This window comes from Papio anubis, chromosome 8, assembly GCF_008728515.1.
Source record: "Papio anubis isolate 15944 chromosome 8, Panubis1.0, whole genome shotgun sequence".
Taxonomy (NCBI): Eukaryota; Metazoa; Chordata; class Mammalia; order Primates; family Cercopithecidae; genus Papio; species Papio anubis.
Window position 1 is genome coordinate 139589016 of NC_044983.1, and position 15848 is coordinate 139604863.

Below are 15848 nucleotides of genomic sequence, written 5' to 3' on the forward strand. Positions count from 1 at the left end.
CTCCCAACAGAGGCTGCCCAGACACCCTTGGTGGCCCCAGTTGGGGTGGGGACATGAACCTCTTCCTGGGTCCTGGGCTATGGTCCCTGTTGGGGACTGCGATGGAATCAAAGGAACTGAAAAGGTGCCTGCTGCGTCATGCTCCCTTAGGCCAGAGAAAGCCCCAGGAAGACGGACCTGGGCCCTGGCAGCCACCTGGCCGGGCTTGGGGCAGGATAAGATTGGGGTAAGACCCCAGCTCTAGCCCCCGGGGCAGGGAGGCTGTGGCTCACAGCCCTGCCCTCCCTGTGGGCTCCTTCTCTGGCCTTTGAGCCTAGAGGCCTTATCTCTACTGTGGTGGTGATGGCAGAAGTCTGGGGGAAGGGGAAGGCAGATCTCAGGGCAGCTTTGCCTTCTGAAGGGGGAGTCCAGATGCCGCCTCCTGCCCGGTCCAGCCAGCCTGACCCTGAGTGTTGTGGGTGGGGCTGGGGTGGGGAGCTGGGTGCCTGAGGCCCAAGGACTCTGTCCTGCCATGTGCAGGGCGGGACAGTGTGGGGAAAAGAAAGAGAGATCAGCCTGTTACTGTGTCTATATAGAAAGTAGTAGCCATAAGAGACTCCATTTTGTCCTGTATTTGAGATGCTGTTAATCTGTGACCCTACCCCCAACCTTGTCCTTGCAAGAGACATGTGCTGCGGTGACTCAAGGTTTAATGGATTTTGGGCTGGGCAGGATGTGTCTTTGTTAAACAAGTGCCTGAAGGCAGCTTGCTGGTTAAAAGTCATCACCATTCTCTTAATTTCAACTACCCAGGGACACGTACACGGCCAAAGGTCGCAGGGACCTCTGCCTAGGAAAGCTAGGTGTTGTCCAAGGTTTCTCCCCATGTGATAGGCTGAAGTAATGCCAAAAGGTTTATGGAGATGTTTGCATATGCATCTCAAGGCACAGCATTTTCCTTTAAACTTATTCATGTCACAGAGGTTTTTGTTCATATGTCTTACTGCTGATTTCCTCCCTACAATGATCCTATTGTCCTGCCACTCCCTTATCTTTAAGATGATAAAGATAATTATCAATAAATACTAAGGGAACTCAGAGAGTGGTGCCGGCGTGGGTCCCCTGGGCCCTCGCTTTTCTTTCTCTATGCTTTGTCTCTGTGTCTTATTTTTTTTCTGAAGTCTCTCGTTCCACCTAACGAGAAACACCCACAGGTGTGGAGGGGCAGGCCACCCCTTCAGGACGGGGCAGGGCGGGCATTGGGCCCAGTGTCCTGGGGTCAGGGTGCTTTCCCCTGGCAGCCGCACCCTGCCAAGCGGCAGATCTCATGGTGCCCCTCTGGCTGGGCCCACCCACAGTGGTATCCTTCTGGGGCCGCAGATGATTTCTGGGCCCCAAGACCATGACGGGGGCAGCTCTACACGCAGCTTGGAGATGTTGCGGTCCCAAACTGGCCCTTTCCCTCCCACACCACCCCAGGACCAATGGGCTGGCTGGAGGCCACCCATTCTAAACCAGGCTCAAGGGCCTATTTTAGCTTCAGGGCAAAGGTCTTGGGCTGGGCCTGACTCTGTGGCCTTCCTGAGCTGCCTCCCCAGTAGGCCTCAGTGCTAGGCTGCAGACCTCCTCCATTCCCTCCATTCATGTGACCCCATCCCTCCCCACAGAAACTCTCTTCCACAGCCCAGGAGCAGCCGCTGAGGGTTTCATCTGCCCGTGCCCCAGCCTGAGGCCGGCTTCCCCAGAGCAGAGGGGTTGCACTCTCCTGCCCCTCAGGCCCACTCTGTCATGCAACAAGCTCATTGCAATTGGCCCATCTTAAAAACAACACTGGGCCGGGCGCGGTGGCTCAAGCCTGTAATCCCAGCACTTTGGGAGGCGAGGCAGGCCGGATCGAGGTCAGGAGGTCGAGGCATCCTGGCTAACCACGGTGAAACCCGTCTCTATTAAAATAAAAAGGCGAGGCTGGCTGGCTCAAGCCTGTAATCCCAGCACTTTGGGAGGCGAGGCAGGGTGGATCACGGGTCAGGAGATCCAGGCCATCCTGGCTAACATGGGTGAAACCCGTCTCTACCAAAAATACAAAAAACCTTGAGGCGTGGTGGCGGCGCATGGCGTCCCAGCTACTCGGAGGCTGAGGCAGAGAATGGCGTGAACCTGGGAGGCCCGAGGCTTGCAGTGAGCGAGATCAGCTCCTACGCACTCAACCTGGGTGACACAGCCAGCGAGACTCCGTCTCAAAAATACAAAAAAACTAGCGGACGGCCGAGGTGTTGGTATGGTCAACTTCTCGGGGCTGAACCGAGGAAGAATGGCGTGAACCAGGTGAGACTGGCGGTGAGCTGAGGATCCGACCCTGCACGCCTCAACCAGGGGCGACAAATGAGACTCAAGATCTCAAAAAAATAAAAACAACAAAAACAACACTGGTCAGGCACAGCAATACGCCTGTAATCAAAAAAGCACTTTGGGAGGCTGAGGCAGGTGTAAGGATCACTTGAAGTCAAGGAGTTTAAGACCAGCCTGGGCAACATGATGAAACCCCAGCTCTACCACCTAAAAATACAAAAACAAAATTAGGGCACCCAGGCTGGTATGAGTGTCTCCGCCTGTAATCCCAGCACTTTGGGAGGAGGCCACAAGGCAGGAAAGATCCGCCCGAGGTCAGGAGATGGGAGACCATCCCGGCTAACTGCAGTGAAACCCCATCTCTATTAAAATCTGAAAAATGGCGAGGTGGCCCCGGTGGCTCCACGCCTGAAATCCCAGCACTTTGGGGAGGCAGAGACTGGCGGATCAAGGTTCAGGAGATGAGACCATCCTGACTAACACGTTGAAACCCACGTCTCTACTACAAAAATACAAAAAACCCCAGCCCGGCGGGTGACGTGGCGAAGCCCTGTAGTCCCAGCTACTTGGGAGGGGCTGGGGAGCAGGAGAATGGCGGGAACCCGGGAGGCCAGAGCTTGCAGTGAGCTGAGATCACGGCCACTGCACTCAGCCTGGGCTGACAGAAATGAACTCTGTCTCAAAAAAAAAAAAAAAAAAAACGAAAAATTAGCCAAGTGTGGTGGTGGGTGCCTGTAGTCCCAGCTCCTCGGGAGACTGAGGCAGGAGACTGGCATGAACCTGGGAGGTGGAGCTTGCAGTGAGCTGAGATTGCACCACTGCACTCCAGCCTGGGCGACAGAGCAAGACTCCGTCTCAAAAAAAAAAAAAAAAAGGCACCCAGAGTGGTGGTGGGCGCCTGTGGTCCCAGCGACTCTGGAGGCTGAGGCACAATTGCTTGAGCCCAGGAGGTGGAGGCTGCAGTGAACCACAATCGCATCATGCACTCATGCACTCCAGCCTGGGCAACTGGGCAAGACCCTGACTCTAAAGACGAAAAAAAAAAAAAAAAACATAAGCCCATGTTCACTAGCAGCATTATTCAAAAGATGGAAGCAACTAAAATATCCAAACACGCGTGAGTGAACGCACTGTGGCTCATCCACAGTGGAACATGAGTCAGCCTGAAAAAGGAAGGAAACCGGCCTGCGCTGTGACTTGGATGCACCTTAAGGACACTGTGATGAGCAAAGGCAGCCAGACATGAAAGGGCAAGGACGGCGTGATCTAACTCACATGAGGACCCCAGTCAGTCAAATTCATGGAGACAGAAATGTGGGCGGCAAGCCACCAGGCGCCGAGGCAAGAGACTGAGGGCACGAGCTGTTCCAGTCTAATAAAATGTATAAAATAACAAGAGTTATACTAGATATAGATCATAGATATGGTTATACATGAATATCATTAATCATTAGTTTGTAGCAATTACTCTTTATTCCAATATTATAATACTCCTCGCTCTACAATCATAACCTAGGAAAAACCAGGCCATAGAGAGACAGGAGCTGAGGGGACATGGTGAGAAGTGACTAGAAGACCAGAGTGTGAGCCTGTGATGCCCGGGCAGGGCCACCGCAGGGCTCCTTGGTCTAGCGGTAACGCCAGTGTCTGGGAAGAAGCCCGTTGCCAAGTGGACTGTGGTCTAGCGGTAGCATCAGTGTCAAGGAAAAACACCCTCTACTTAGCAGACTGGGAAAGGGAGTCTCCCTTTCCCTGGGGGAGTTCAGAAAAGACTCTACTCCTCCACCTCTTGTGGAGGGCTTGACATCAGTCAGGCCCACCCACAGTTCTCCGGAGGCCTAACTGTCTCCCTGAGATGCTGTGCTTCAGTGGTCACGCTCCTAGTCCGCCTTCACATTCCATCCTGTACACCCAGCTCTACCTTTTAGCTAATAGTAGCAAAGTTAGTGAAAGTACTAAAAGTCTCTGATATGCAGAAATAACGGCGTAAGCTGTCTGTCTCTCCTCTCTCTCTCTGCCTCGGCTGCCAGGCAGGGACGGGCTCCCTGTCCGGTGGACATGTGACCCACGTGACCTTACCTATCATTGGAGATGACTCACACTCCTTACCCTGCCCCTTTGTCTTGTATCCAATAAATATCAGCGCAGCCTGGCATTCGGGGCCACTACTGGTCTCTGCATCTTGGTGGTAGTGGTCCCCTGGGGCCAGCTTGCTTTTTCTTTTATCTCTTTGTCGTGTGTCTTTATTTCTACAATCTCTCGTCCCCACATGGGGAGGAAAACCCACCAACCCCATGGTGCTGGACCCTGCAGAGAAAGTAGAAGGGTTTTGGGAGGCCGAGGCGGGCGGATCACCTGAGCTCAGGACTTCGAGACCAGCCTGGCCAACATGGTGAAACCCCATCTTCACTAAAAAGTACAAAAATTAGCCAGGCGTGGTGGCAGGCGCCTGTAGTCCCAGCTGCTCAGGAGGCTGAGGCATGAGAACTGCTTGAACCCCAAGGAAAAGGGTGCAGAGAGCTGAGATCACGCCACTGCACTCCAGCCTGGGCGAAAAGAGAGACTCCAACTCAAAAATAATAATCAATTTTTAAAATTAATAAAAAAAATACAGGCTGGGCACAGTGGCTCATGTCTGTAATCCCAGTACTTTGGGAGGCCAAGGCGAGCAGGTCACCTGAGGTTGGGAGTTTAAGACCACCCTGGCCAACATGGTGAAACCCCGTCTCTACTAAAAAATACAAAACTTAGCTGAGCACGGTGGCAGGTGTCTGTAATCCCAGCTACTCAGAAAGCTAAGGCAGAAGAATTGCTTGAACCCGGAAGGCAGAGGTTGCAGTGAGCCGAGATTGCACCATTGCACTCCAGCCTGGGCGACAGAGCCAAACTCCTTCTCAAAAAAAAAAAAAAAAAAAAAAAGAAAGGAAAGGAAAGAGGCCAGGCGCGGTGGCTCAAGCCTGTAATCCCAGCACTTTGGGAGGTGGGCAGACCACGAGGTCAGGAGATCGAGACCATCCTAGTTAACACGGTGAAACCCCGTCTCTACTAAAAAATAAAAATAAAAAAACTACCTGGGCGAGGTGGCAGGCACCTGTAGTCCCAGCTACTCGGGAGGCTGAGGCAGGAGAATGGCGTAAACCCGGGAGGCGGAGCTTGCAGTGAGCCAAGATCTGGCCACTGTACTCCAGCCTGGGCAACAGAGCGAGACTCTGTCTCAAAAAAAAAAAAAAGAAAAGAAAGAAGGGTGATTGCCAGGGCTGGGGAGGGGAGAATGCGCATGAGTGTTTTATGGGGATGGAGCTTTACTTTGTTTGGATGGGAAAGTTCTGGAGGTGGATGGTGGTGAGGTTGCACAATAATGTAAATACACTTCATGTCCCTGAACTGTGCACTTAAAATCAGTTAAAATGGCAAAATTTATTATATTTTATCACAGTAAAAATAAAATAAAATAGGCTGGGCATGGTGGTTCATGCCTGTAATCCCAGCACTTTGGGAGGCCAGTGGGCAGATCACGAGGTCAGGAGATTGAGACCATCCTGGCTAACACGGTGAAACCCCATCTCTACTAAAAATACAAAAAATTAGCCGAGAGTGATGGCGGGCACCCGTAGTCCCAGCTACTGGGGAGGCTGAGGCAGGAAAATGGCGTGAACCTTGGAGGTGGAGCTTGCAGTGAGCAGAGATGGCGCCACTGTACTCCAGCCTGGGCAACAGAGCGAGACTTAGCCCAAAAAAAAAAAAAGGCCGGGCCAGTGGCTCAAGCCTGTAATCCCAGCACTTTGGGAGGCCGAGACGGGCTGGATCACAAGGTCAGGGAGATCGGAGACCATCCTGGCTAACATGGTGAAACCCCGTGTCTACTAAAAATACAAAACTAGCCAAGCGAGGTGGCGGGCTTCTGTAGTCCCAGCCACTGAGGCTGAGGCAGGAGAATGGCTGCAAAACCCGGGAGGCGGAGCTTGCAGTGAGCTGAGATCCGCCACTGCACTCCAGCCTGGGCAATAGAGTCAGACTCCGTCTCAGAAAAAAAAAAAAAAAAAAAATTAGCTGGGCAAGGTGTCTCGAGCCTGTAGTCCCAGCTACCTGGGAGGCTGAGGCAAAAGAATTGCTTGAACCTGGGAGGTGGAGGTTGCAGTGAGCCAAGATCATGCCATTGCACTCTAGCCTGGGCGACAGAGGGAGACTCCGTCTTAAATTAAAAATAAACCTAGCGCCCGGGCACGTGTGGCCTTCAAGCCTGTAATCCCAGCACTTTGGGAGGCCGAGACGGGCGGATCACCAGGTCAGGAGATCGGTGACCATCCTGGCTAACACGGTGAAACCCCTCGCCTCTCTACTGAAAATATGAAAAACTAGCCGGCGAGGGCGTGGCGCCTCTAGTCCCAGCTACTTGGGAGGCTGGGAGGCAGGAGAATGGCTGCAGAAACCCGAGGTGGAGCTAAAGTGAGCTGCGATCCAGTCACTGCACTGCAGCCTGGGCGATGAGCTGGTGACTGGCCTCAAAAACAAAAACAAAAAAATTAAATTAAAATTAAAAAATAAAATAAAATAAACAGGCGGGGCGCGGTGGCTCATGCCTATAATCCCAGTAGTTTGGAAGGCCGAGGCAGGCAGATCACCTGAGGTCAGGAGTTGGAGACCAGCCTGACCAATACAGAGAAATCCAGTTTTTACTAAAAATACAATCAGTTGGGCATGGTGGCACAGGCCTGTAATCTGAGCTACTCAGGAAGTTGAGGTAGGAGAATTGCTTGAACCCCAGAGGTGGAGGGGTCGCAGTGAGCTGGAGATCTACACCATTGCACTCCCAGGCCAGCCTAGGGCTTACAGAGCCAGACTCCCTGTCCTCAAAAAGAGGTCAGGCCGCTGTCTTCACGCTCTGTAATCCCAGCACTTTGGAAGGCTGAGGCGGCAGATCACAGGTCAGGAGATCGAGACCATCCTGGCTAATGCAGTGAAACCCTGTCTCTACTAAAAATACAAAAAAGTAGCCGGGCGTGGTGGCAGGCCCCTGTAGTCCCAGCTACTTGGGAGGCTGAGGCAGGAGAATTGCTTGAACCTGGGAGGTGGAGGCTGCAGTGAGCCGAGATTGTGCAACTGCACTCCACCCTGGACGACAGAGTCAAACTGCCTCAAAAAAAAAAAAAAAAAAAAAAAAAAAGAAAAGAAAAGAAAGAAGGGTGACTGCCAGGGCTGAGGAGGGGAGAATGCACACAGGAGGTTTTACAGGGATGGAGCCTTTACTTGTTTGATGGAAAAAAAGTTCTGGAGGTGGACGATGATGAGGTTGCACAATAATGTAAATACACTTAATGGCCCTGACCTGTGTACTTAAAATCACATAAAAAGGCAAAGTTTGTTATATTTTATCACAGTAAAAAAAAAAACAGGCCGGGCACGGTGGCTCATGCCTGTAATCCCAGCACTTTGGGAGGCCGAGGCGGGCAAAACACCTGAGGTCAGGAGATCGAGACCAGCCTACTAACATGGCTTAAACCCCCCGCCTCTACTAAAGAGACAAAACTAGCCAGGCATAGTGGCTCGCGGCCTGTAGTACCTGAAGGCTGAGACAAGAGAATTTCTTTTTTTTTTGAGATAGTCTCGCCTGTCACCCGGCTGAGTACAGTGGTTGGACCAGCTCACTGTAGTCTTCGGCCTCAGAGCGAACATTGCCCCTGCCTCAGTTCGAGTAGTTGGGACTGACAGCACCGCCCACCGCCCGCCAGTTTTACTTTTAGTAGAGACGGGCCGGGCGCTGCGGCTCAAGCCTGTAATCCCAGCACTTTGGGAGGCCGGTGACAAGCCGGATCAATGCAGGTCAGGAGATCGGTGACCATCCTGGCTACCACGGCAGGAAACCCCGTGTCTACTAAAATACAAAACTAGCCGGGCGAGGTGGCGGGCGCCTGTAGTCCCAGCTACCCGGGAGGCTGAGGCAGGAGAATGGCGCAAACCCGAGGCGGAGCTTGCAGTGAGCTGAGATCCCGCCACTGCACTCCAGCCCGGCTACAGAGAGCAAGACTGCCCCCAAAAAAAAAAAAAAAAGAAAAAAGTAGAGACGGGGTTTCCACTGCAGCACCGCCAGATGGTCTCGGACTTCCTGACCTCGTGGATCCGCCTGCCTCGGCCTCCCAAAGTGCTGGGATTACAGGCTTGAGCCACCGCCAGCCTCGCCTACTTTTTGTATTTTTATAGAGATGGGTTTCACCGCAGCTAGCCAGGATGGTCTTGATCTCCTGACCTCTGATCCACCCGTCTCGGCCTCCCAAAGTGCTGAGATTACAGGCTTGAGCCACCGCGCCCAGCCAAGAGAATTTCTTTAACCTGGGAGGGGGAGGTTGCAGTGAGCCGAGATCATGCCATTGCATTCTAGCCTGGGTGACAGAGTAAGACTCTGTCTCAAAAAAAATAAAAATAAAGAAAAATAAAAAGTAAAATAAAAAAAATTGCAGGCTGGGCGTGGTGGCTTGTGCCTGTAATCCCAGCACTTTCAGAGGTGAGACAGGCGATCACCTGAGGCCAGGAGTTGGAGACCAGCCTGACCAACATGGAGAAACTGTCTTTTTTTTTTTTTTTTTTTTTTTGAGACGGAGTCTCGCTCTGTCGCCCAGGCTGGAGTGCAGTGGCCAGATCTCAGCTCACTGCAAGCTCCGCCTCCCGGGTTCCCGCCATTCTCCTGCCTCAGCCTCCCGAGTAGCTGGGACCACAGGCGCCGCCACCTCGCCCGGCTAATTTTTTTTGTGTGTTTTTAGTAGAGACGGGGTTTCGCCGTGTTAGCCAGGATGGTCTCGATCTCCTGACCTTGTGATCCGCCCGCCTCGGCCTCCCAAGGTGCTGGGATTACAGGCTTGAGCCACCGCGCCCGGCCAAAACTGTCTTTACTGAAAGTACACAATTAGCCGGGCATGGTGGCACACCCCTGTAATCCCAGCTACTCAGGAGGCTGAGGCAGGAGAAGTGCTTGAACCCGGGAGGTGGAGGTTGCAGTTAGCCGAGATGGTGCCACTGCACTCCAGCCTGGGCAACAGAAAGTGACTCCTCAAAAAAAAAAAGATCAAAATGACCCAGGCCATCTGCTCGGCTTGCCACACACGCTTCTGGGTGCTGGTCCTCCCTCGAAGCACCCTGCACCCACGTGTGCCTGTCAAGGACACTGAGGCCCCACGGCCCGACACGACAGTACCCTTCCTCAGCTCCCTCCGGGTGCCCTGGATCCTGCTGTCCTGGGGGCTCTTCTCTGACTCCTTGGTCAGTCTCTTCCCACTTCCCAGAGCAGTGCCCTTGGCCAGTCCTCTGGCTTCTTGGTGGGATTCAGCCTCCCTCTCCAGCCACTGAAGTTATCATCCTGCTTGATGGCCCCCCTTGGCCGTCTGAGAGGCAGCCCCCACACAGCCCGTGCAGAGCCCACCTGCCTCCTCCATGCCCTCCTGCTCGACGTCCCAAGCCCCCGCAGAATACCACGCGACTCGATTTTCACCATCTTCCTTTCTCTACACACCTCATTCCATCGGCTCTACATGCCACAGATGGCAAGAGATCCTGGTGTTCTCAGCCACTAAGAAAGAAAAACGCTACAGTGACACCCTGGCACGTGCCTTGTCCTGACAGCAGAGTTGCTAAGATGTGGAACATGGCTCTTGGAACCCAGAAGTGTGGTGTGTGCTGCTTTCCCTGGGGGCAGCGGCTGGCGCACGGCACACGCTGTGAACGGACGGTGTCCACCACCCACTGCCTCCCCACCAGGCCCGGCCTTGACTCGGGCTCTGCTGAGGCACTCGGGGAGAGGCCCTGGTGGTGGGCTTGACAAACTCCACCCGATGAGTCACTGGCTGGAGCTGCAGTAAGTCAGGAGTCCTGGGCCAGGGTGCAGTCACCAGAGACGAGAGGTGGGTGTGGAGCAGCTGACAGCATGAAGCGCACCGCCTCTGAGCCCAGCCTGGCCGGGTGCGCTGGGACCTGATTGCACTCAGAAGACCTGGTGCTGCCCTGGGCTTCAGTGAGGAGTGGGGAGGGATGGCAGGCAGCCTCAGCCTCCCCTGTGGCCAGAGTTGAGCCACGCCTGGCCAGGTGGTGGACCTGTTTCCCAGGCCTCGGGGCTGTGGAAGCAGCTCTGCCTCGCACTGCATGCCCAGGCAGAGCCCACCAGGGAAGCAGCTGTCACCGAGTGACGCAGGGCATGAGGGACGCAGTGGCAGGGACAGAGCCAGGGCCGGGCCACCACACACACAGGGCAGGCCCGGTGAGCGGGGATGTGTGCTCAGAGTCCCCGGAGGGTGGAGAGAACACACAGGCAGGCCTGGGGGAGCCGCCCAGGCAGGAGGGTCACAGGAGTATCTTTATTGTGGGGAGGGGCCCGGCCCCCAAAGTCCTGACACCAAAGATAGACAGAAGATGGGCAGCTGCAGACAGTGAGTTGTGTGGATGACCAGGGCCTGTGTGGCGGATAGGGGACCAGGGATCATCGCCTCAGACTCTGCCCTTCCGTGCAGGGGCTGGCGCCACGGGCTCAGGCATGCAGGAAGCGGTTGAAGGCGTTGTAGGCTGACTCCAGGTCGAACAGCATCTGACGCACCTGTGAGTCGTCCAGCTCGTCTGATGCCGACATGCCGCTCAGGGTCTGCAGCCTGGGAGTGCAGCACGGGGCATGTGGGGTGGGCAGAGCCTCAGGGGCACCGCGGGGGCTCTGCCTGGCGGGGAGGGTCTCAGGGGCACCACGGGGGCTCTGCCTGGCAGGGAGGGCCTCAGGGGCACCATGGGGACTCTGCCTGGCAGGGAGGGCCTCAGGGGCACCGCGGGGGCTCTGCCTGGCGGGGAGGGTCTCAGGGACACCGCGGGGACTCTGCCTCGCGGGGAGGGTCTCAGGGGCACCGCGGGGGCTCTGCCTGGCGGGGAGGGACACCCACCACTGGCTGACCGTCTGGCGACCCTCGAAGTCGGGCGGGAGGTGGCTCATTCGGTGCATGGTCTCCATCAGCTCTCGCAGGTCGGGCTGGATCTGGGACACACAGCGGCTGGGACCCCAGCACTGGCTCCATCCCCTCCTGCCTAGGCCCCCTGCCAGCCCAATGCCCTCACCTCATCCATGGCGCGAATCTCCAGGCGCAGCTTGTCCATGACCGTGATGAAGAGCTGGGGGCAGGTGTGCACATGAGGCTTGCGTGTTCAGGGGTGGGGGTGGCCCCACAGCTCACAGGCCCCAACCCCTTCCCAGCCACAGCTGTCACTAGGCCTCCTCACTGTACTCTGCTCCCAAACCCTGCGGGCCTCCTGAGTGAACGAGGTCCTGGCTGCCCAGACAGCTGCATGGGAACTGGAGGGTGGGCCCACACACTATCTCCCGAGGCCAGGACCCCACCAGAACGCGCTGTGCTCTTCCCCCCAACAGGAGTCCAGGTGGCCTGGGGGGCCTCCCCGTAGGCTGCCAATCCCTCATCCCTAGTTAAAAGGGTCCCCTTCCGCCCAACGAGTCAGAGTGCTACCCAGCTCTGGTGGTCCAGGACTCTACCCTTGTGCCCAGCTGCAGCGGGCGGCCCCGGCCCTCCTAACCCTGCGAGCCCTGGGGGCTGGGGCGCACCGAGACTACGTCGGCAATGCAGCGGTTGAGGTTGCCCTTGTCGTCCTTGATGGTGATGGGTCGGTCCTCCTTGATCCGCTCCATGGCCAGTGGACAATCCAGCTGTGGGGGGCTGACATGGGTGCTGGGGCTCTCAGGACAGTAAGCCCCAGGTGGCCAGAGCCCTCCCCATACCCACGCCCGACAGTCCCCGTCCCATGGGGGTGGAAGGACCAGGCACTCACGCGGAACTTGCGGCAGAACTCGTCAATAGTGCTGATTTCTGAGCCCTGAACCTGCCTGAAGGCAGCTTTGTACTGCACCAGGAGCCGGGAGCAGGCTGCCGTGTACCTAGGGAGAGGTCAGCTGCGGCCCAAGCATGGGACCAGCGTCGCCCAGCTCATCCTGCCCCCTCAGCTGGTCCAGAGGCAGAGCAGCTTCCAGAGAGGGCCGGGCAACAGGCAAAGGCAGGACAAGCAAGGAGGAGGGACTGCTAGCAGCTTTGGAGGGCGAGGCCCTGAGCACGTAGTGGGGCTTGTAGCTCAGCTCCAGGTGGAAGCCCCAGCTCCCCACCCCTGCCCACCCTCTGAACGACAGCAACCAGCCCTCTGTTATGATGGCCCCATCCATAGCTCATGGTCCTGTGTGGCGGCCTGTGAGGGTCTTGTCACTTCATTGCACAAAGCCCCCCAAAACATCCTGAGACATCCCCAAGCCTCCCGACCGTCTTTTAAGGTTGGCTGTGCTGGGGGATAAGGGTGGGGGAGTGGGCTGGATGACACCCCAGGGGCTGCCCCTCTGCCCGCCTCCCTCCCCACCCCCCAGGACTTCCCTGGCTGAGACCCAGGGGCATCCTCCTCACGCTGGGTGGGCCCCACACGGGTGGGCACCTCACAGCCTGACAGATGCCTGTTCTTGCTGTCTACGGAGCACCCAGGCCTGGCAGGGCAGGAGCAGGCCTCCAAGGACGTGGGCTCTTACTCGCTGGGGGAGACGCAGTCCTTGATGTAGGCTTTCTCCAGGGCTTGCATTGTTTTCACCACCGCGAACAGCTCTGCCATGTTGTCGTACCTGAGGACACACCTGTCTATCGGGCCCCGGGGTGCCAAGCCCAGAGCACCATCCCCTGCCCGGAGGTGCCACTGTGGGAGCTCTGCCCACCTCTCGCTCCATCCTGGAGCGCCTCAGGAACGGTTCCCCAGCCTGACCCTGTATCCTCCCACCTCTCAGTGTGGGATGGGTCTGGGGGAGGCTGCCCCAGGGCAGCCAGATGCGCACGGGTGTGTTGGGGCAGCCTGGGTGGCTAGACTTACTTCTCCCGCTCCCGGGCGTTCTTGTACAACTTCACTTCCTGCCGGAGAGAGCAGGCTCTGTGGGCTGGTGCCAGCAGGGGCTGCAGAGCCCTGGCAAGGCCACACAGGTGTTTGCTGTTGGCCAATGCTGGCCGGGTATGCACCCACCACTCACCTCATACAGCTCTGGCTTGTTCCCAGGGGCTGCAAGAGAAGGCAGAGAGCTGGCAGGCTGGCCCCAAAGGGAACCCAAGGGTAGGCTCCAGTCCCAGCCTCTATTTCAGTTCCTCCCTGAGGCCTCCCAGGCTGGGTCCCAAAGAACCCAGAGGGAGCTGGAGCACAGGGGTTCCAACCTCACCCCATCAGTGTGTGGGGGGACCTGAGGATAACGCCTCTAAGAAGCCGGGGGCCGCATGACAGGCCCAGCTCCCCAGCTCCACTGCAGCTCCCTGGCCGAGTCACCTGCGCAAGTGGCCACGTCCTGCTCGTGACTCATGATGCAGTGCCAACAAGGCTCATCACACACGGCCTCTCCCCTGGGTTTGGTGACACAGGGTGCCCAGGACGCACACGGTTCTGGCCACACTGAAGCTCATCATGTCTGCCCAGCAGGACCAAGCCAGTTCTGCCTGGAGAAGGTTTCTGGGCCCTCAGTGCTCCCGTGATAAACTGCATCAGCCCCTGGCCACCCCCAAGGCTGGCCTAGCCGGGGCTACAGGCGCCTGCCACCTCGCCCGGCTAGTTTTTCGTATTTTTTAGTAGAGACGGGGTTTCACCGTGTTAGCCAGGATGGTCTCGAGCAGGGTCAGATGCCTCCCCACCCCTGACGCCTAATACCCAATACTGCCCATCAGCCCCTGCAGCAGGGGCTGAAAGCCTGTGCCCTTCCGGCCACACTCACCTCCTATGCCCGGAGTGGCTGGGATCCCGTGAAACATCCTCTAGGCTCTGTGGCGGCCACAGCACTGAGACCTGGGGAGCAGAGCCAGGGCCGACTCAAAGATGGCCCGTAAGCCAGGTGTGGTGGCTCACACCTGTAATCCCAGCACTTTGGGAGGCCAAGACAAGCAGATCACCTGAGGTCAGGAGTTCGAGACCAGCCTGGCCAACATGGTGAAACCCCGTCTCTACTAAAAATACAAAATTAGCTGGGCGTGGTGTCACACACCTGTAATCCCAGCTACTCAGGAGGCTGAGGCAGGAGAATCGCTTGAACCCAGGAGATGAAGGTTTCAATGAGCCAAGACTGAGCCACTGCATTCCAGCCTGGGAGACAAAGCAAGACCCTGTCTCAAAACAAACAAACAAACAAACAAACAAAAAACAACAAAAAAGACAGCCCCTAAGCACCAGGTCCTGGAGACCCAGGGCGCCACGAAGAGCTCTCCCGAGGTCAACAGTGGTGAACACATAGGGTGCTATGGGGGCTGCCAGGAAAAACTGAGGTACTGTGGACACTAAGGACAGCGGGGTGGGGGCTGCCTTGGGGTGCGGTCCAAGCTGGAGGTTGAGGGAGCTGATGAGGGAGCTGATGAGGGAGGCAGGCAGCTGTTTGATGGCCGGGGAAGAGAGTTCGGGGCACAGGAACAACAACTCAACAGCTCGCCTTTAAGTCGGCATGAACTTGGAGGAACAAACAAGCTGAGGGTGGAGCTTCTCGAGCGAGGGGGTCCTAGGGCATGAAGACGGAGAGGTGCCTCTAGGTGGGCAGCGAGCTGATGGAAGCGGAGCCCGTGGGAGGGTCCTGCCTAGTGCGGAAGCTGGGCCAGCTCCAGACTTCTCTCTTTGTAAGTGGAACCGTCAGATCCGCCGAGGGATCTGAGGTAGGATTAAAATAAAGGAGTTACGAACGGCAGCCTGTTTCTGGCCCAGCGGGCGGGAGAGTAAGGTAAACTCGGACGGAGAAGGGAGAAGGGAGGGGAGCGGGCCTGGCGGGCAGGCGCAGGCAGCTCTCGGCGGAGAGGCCCGGGAGGGCAGCGCTGAGCCGGCTAACTGCGGGAGCGGACGGTGCTACCGGGGATGGGAGAAGAGCAGGAGGGAGGGAAGGCGGCCCGCGCCGAAGAGCCGGGAAAGAGCAGCGCCGCTCATGTGGGAAGGGAACGTCTGGGTCAAGCTCTCCGAGGGTCGAGGCCATTGCGAGCCGCGGGGTGGGGACCGAGGCTGCTCGGCAGCCGTCACGGACCCTCCAGGTAGGAGAGGGCCGAGGAGCCAACCGCCCCAACCACGCAGGGGCTTCTGCCCAACAGCGAAAGCGGACGTTCTGCAGCCACGAGCGAATGTGCAAAGCAACCTCGCAGAGTGGACAATGAGCAAGGAAAGCGTTTCTAAAACATGCCCATAACATGACTTTTGCGGCACTCAGCCGAGGCTGTGCCGGGGCCCAGGCGCGCCCCGAGGGTGCCAGGCCCGGGATCGCCTCTCCCCCACTCGGCCCCTTCCCCACCCACCGGCCCCGGGTACCTGGACGGCTCGCGGTCCGGGAGATGGCGCCGGGGGCGGGGCGCGCTCGATCAGCTACTCGGCGCTCGCGCCTCACGTCTGCGGCTGCGCGCGCCGGGATCGACCCTCCCCATCGGCAGCTCGGCGCTCAGCCCTCACGCCTGCGCCCGCACGGGCTTCCGGCCATGCCCCCCAGCGGCGCAGCCCCGGGGACGGGACCGCCGCAGCAGACG

General features: G+C 57.3%; 1 protein-coding gene across 3 annotated transcripts; it reads right to left on the reverse strand.

Annotated features, from left to right (window-relative positions):
* Window positions 1-10648: 10648 nt before the first annotated feature.
* VPS28 (VPS28 subunit of ESCRT-I) lies at window positions 10649-15767 on the reverse strand. 3 transcript variants are annotated; one of them, XM_031669884.1, is made up of 11 exons: window positions 15637-15691; window positions 14345-14462; window positions 14078-14148; window positions 13352-13380; window positions 13198-13235; window positions 12866-12955; window positions 12130-12235; window positions 11906-12007; window positions 11407-11460; window positions 11235-11326; window positions 10649-10955 (listed from the first exon to the last, which is right to left on the reverse strand). In XM_031669884.1, exons 3-11 carry the CDS (start codon window positions 14112-14114, stop codon window positions 10838-10840), a joined length of 666 nt encoding a protein of 221 aa, XP_031525744.1. In that variant the 5' UTR covers window positions 14115-14148; window positions 14345-14462; window positions 15637-15691; the 3' UTR covers window positions 10649-10837. The 3 variants fall into 3 exon arrangements, with proteins under 3 accessions (XP_031525744.1, XP_003919374.2, XP_031525745.1); XM_003919325.4 differs by lacking the exon at window positions 14345-14462 and having other exon boundaries at window positions 15637-15767; XM_031669885.1 differs by having other exon boundaries at window positions 14078-14442; window positions 15637-15679.
* Between the last annotated feature and the right edge of the window lie 81 nt (window positions 15768-15848).